The sequence below is a fragment of the Rhagoletis pomonella genome, unplaced genomic scaffold, assembly GCF_013731165.1.
Source record: "Rhagoletis pomonella isolate Grant_MI unplaced genomic scaffold, Rhpom_1.0 Rhpom_scaffold_15033, whole genome shotgun sequence".
Classification (NCBI taxonomy): domain Eukaryota; kingdom Metazoa; phylum Arthropoda; class Insecta; order Diptera; family Tephritidae; genus Rhagoletis; species Rhagoletis pomonella.
Genome location: NW_023473554.1, coordinates 1 through 3,044, shown reverse-complemented (window position 1 = coordinate 3,044; position 3,044 = coordinate 1). Strand labels below are relative to the sequence as shown.

Sequence of the window (3,044 nt, the reverse complement as noted above, 5' to 3'; positions counted from 1 at the left end):
TCTCATTTTACTGGCTTTCACTTTTATTTGCATTTTATTAATCGCGTAACTTCAAGTAGATTTTGCGAAACTCCTTTGGTTTCTTTTCACATTGCACTTGTCTATTATTAGTGGCGCGCTTGTACATTTTGCTGATCACTTCACTGGGTTGTTTCCCCCATTTATTTGTTGGTTGCATAAAATCACAGCCGCGCTTAAACAAACACAATTTCTTCATAAGAAATTTTTAAAATAAACTGCATATTTTGAATATCAATTATTTACACACGTATATCACATATTTGATAAGTTGGGTGGCGAGTGACTTGCACATTTTTTGCATATACGCACATACACATACGTAATTACGTATTCGACAGGCTTATTTGGCTGGAAAATAAATAAATCGTTATTTAAATACACAAGTTATCTTTTGTTGTTCTTATAAGAATTAGACTTATTTCGGGCTAAGCGTTTTTAGTGGCAATCTTTTTCTAAGAAGCGGCGATTCACACAAATAAATCTTTTGTCTTGCGTCCACCTCAGTTGCCTTTGGTCAAAAATGGACACCTTTATTCGTCAGGCAGATTCAGTAACAGAATTCGAATCTGACTACAACTCTATGCAGCCATCAGAGCATACAAAGCACTCCTTAACTTTCCAAAAGGATGAATTAAAGGCTCTGTGGGAAAAGGTAAAAGGGTCTTATGATGAACTTTGCGCATCAAAAGAGCTCGAAACCAAAGACCTGGCAGCAATTAAAAAGAAGTATAAAAGCACCTACTTCAGTTTTTTGCGGTGCCAAGCAGCAATGGCTGATCTTTCAGAGCAACTCGCAAAGACTGAAAAGGAAAGCGAATACAAGTCAGGTCGCGAGCTTAATATTCATCTCCCTCCTTGCGACACAGACATTTTTAAAGGAGATTATCTTTCGTGGCCATCGTTTAGGGATATGTTTACGGCTATATACATTCTAAATAAGCGCCTTACCCCAGTTGAGAAGCTGTATCACCTCCGGCAAAAAACTCAGGGGGAGGCCAAAGAAATAGTGCAGAGATCCCCATTAACCAACGATGGCTTTGGTGCGGCCTGGAAAAATCTTTGTGACAGGTACGAGAATAAACGTATCCTGGTCAATGCCCAATTAAAGGTATTATTTAATTTAAACGCAGTTGAGAGTGAATGCGGTAGCTCCATCAAGAAACTGCAACGCGACATAAATAATTGCATCTCGTCGCTTCAGTGTCATCAGATTGATGTTTCAAATTGGGATGCAATATTCACATATTTGTGTTCGACAAAACTGCCAGAAACGACACTGGCACTATGGGAGCAAACCATAGAAAATAAAACTGAGATTTCCAAATGGGTAGATATGGATAAATTCCTATCCAATCGGTTTCAAACACTGGAAACCGTGACAGGTCTTAGGGGAGATATAGTTTCGAAACCTAAACCACCAAGCTCTCGGAATTCTGCAGAGACGCCTGCAAAAAAGCTTGGCGCCTTTCAAGCCAGTGTAGCAAAGGCAACATGTAAAATGTGCAACAGCAATGCACACAAGCTATCAAAGTGCGACAGATTTTTGCGTCTAAAGCCGACGGAGCGAGTAGATTACGTGAAGAGCATTCGCAGTTGCTTGAATTGTTTATCTGCTGGGCACACAGTCTCAAGATGTACCAGCTCATTTAACTGCAGCACTTGTCATTCGAGACATCACAAGTTGCTCCATATGCCAATTCAGCCAAAAGCGACAACTGATCCATCGGGTAGCGTGGAATCTACTCCAAACCAGGCTCAATCAAGACGCGAATCTGAAAAAGGAAACATCAAATCTGTTACAAATGTAAATTCTTGTTACGCAAATACAAGTAAAGGAGTTTTGTTAGGAACAGCACGCGTAAACATACACTATAATGGTATACATTTTTCGGCTAGAGCGCTTATAGATTCTGGTTCTGAGTGCTCGTTCATTACTGAGAGACTCAAACGGAGAATCAACCTGCCATCAAAACGTTTGCATGCCCAAGTTTCGGGCATCAATAACTCTGTATCTGCGCAGGTAAAAGAAGCGTGTGCTATTCAACTTCGGTCACCCACAGACCCGTTAATTAATATAGAAGCAATTGTGCTGGTTTTACCACAATTAACCGGGGATCTTCCGACTTGTCAGATAAGCGCAATGACGCAGCAATCGTTCCCAGACTTGGTCTTGGCGGACAAAAGATTCTTCGTCAATGAGCCAGTTGACCTGGTCTTGGGAGGAGATATTTACCCGCAAATAATTTTAAGCGGAATGAGGAAGAACGTATTAAATACGCTTCTCGCGCAAGAGACCGTGTTCGGTTGGATACTGACTGGTCGCGCGGACTCAGTCAGTCCAACTAACAATATCGTATCGTATTTTAACGAAGTCACGTTGGACAAGCAGCTAGCTGCATTTTGGGAGCTGGAGGATGTCCCAAAGAAAAAAGGCATCAACGAAGATGATAAATACTGCGAAGAGCTCTTCAAAGCAACTACAACACGAAATACCGATGGAAAATACATTGTGTCTCTACCTTTTAAACGGGATTTTCCGAAAAATGTGTGCTTAGGACCTTCGCTGAAAAGTGCATGCTCTCAGTTCTACCGGAACGAGACGCGACTAGCGAAAAAGCCTGTCCTTCAAACAGAGTACAACCGGGTTGTATCTGAATACGAGACACTAGCACATATGTCAAAAATTAACAAAAACATTTCACCAGATTCAACGGACTGCTATTTTTTACCGCACCACGCCGTTTTAAAGGAAGAAAGTACCACTACAAAGGTCAGGGTTGTATTCAACGCATCATGCCCAACCGCTAATGGCATGAGTTTGAATGATGTCCTCCTTCCAGGTCCTGTACTTCAGGCCGATTTAACGATCCTCATACTCCGTTGGAGACTGTTCCAATACGTCTTCAACAGCGATATAGAGAAAATGTATCGGCAAATATTTGTAAATGAGAATCAAACGAAATATCAGCGCATAGTTTTTCGCACCTGCCCAAGAGAACCAATTAGCTTATACGAATTAAAAA

General features: G+C 41.2%; 1 protein-coding gene across 1 annotated transcript; it reads left to right on the top strand.

The window, feature by feature from the left end:
- Nucleotides 1-541: 541 nt before the first annotated feature.
- Nucleotides 542-2,791, top strand: LOC118757175 (the record flags this gene model as incomplete). The annotated part of the gene is made up of 1 exon (XM_036491910.1): nucleotides 542-2,791. A coding segment is annotated over exon 1 (2,250 nt), but the record flags the coding sequence as incomplete, so codon positions are not given.
- Between the last annotated feature and the right edge of the window lie 253 nt (nucleotides 2,792-3,044).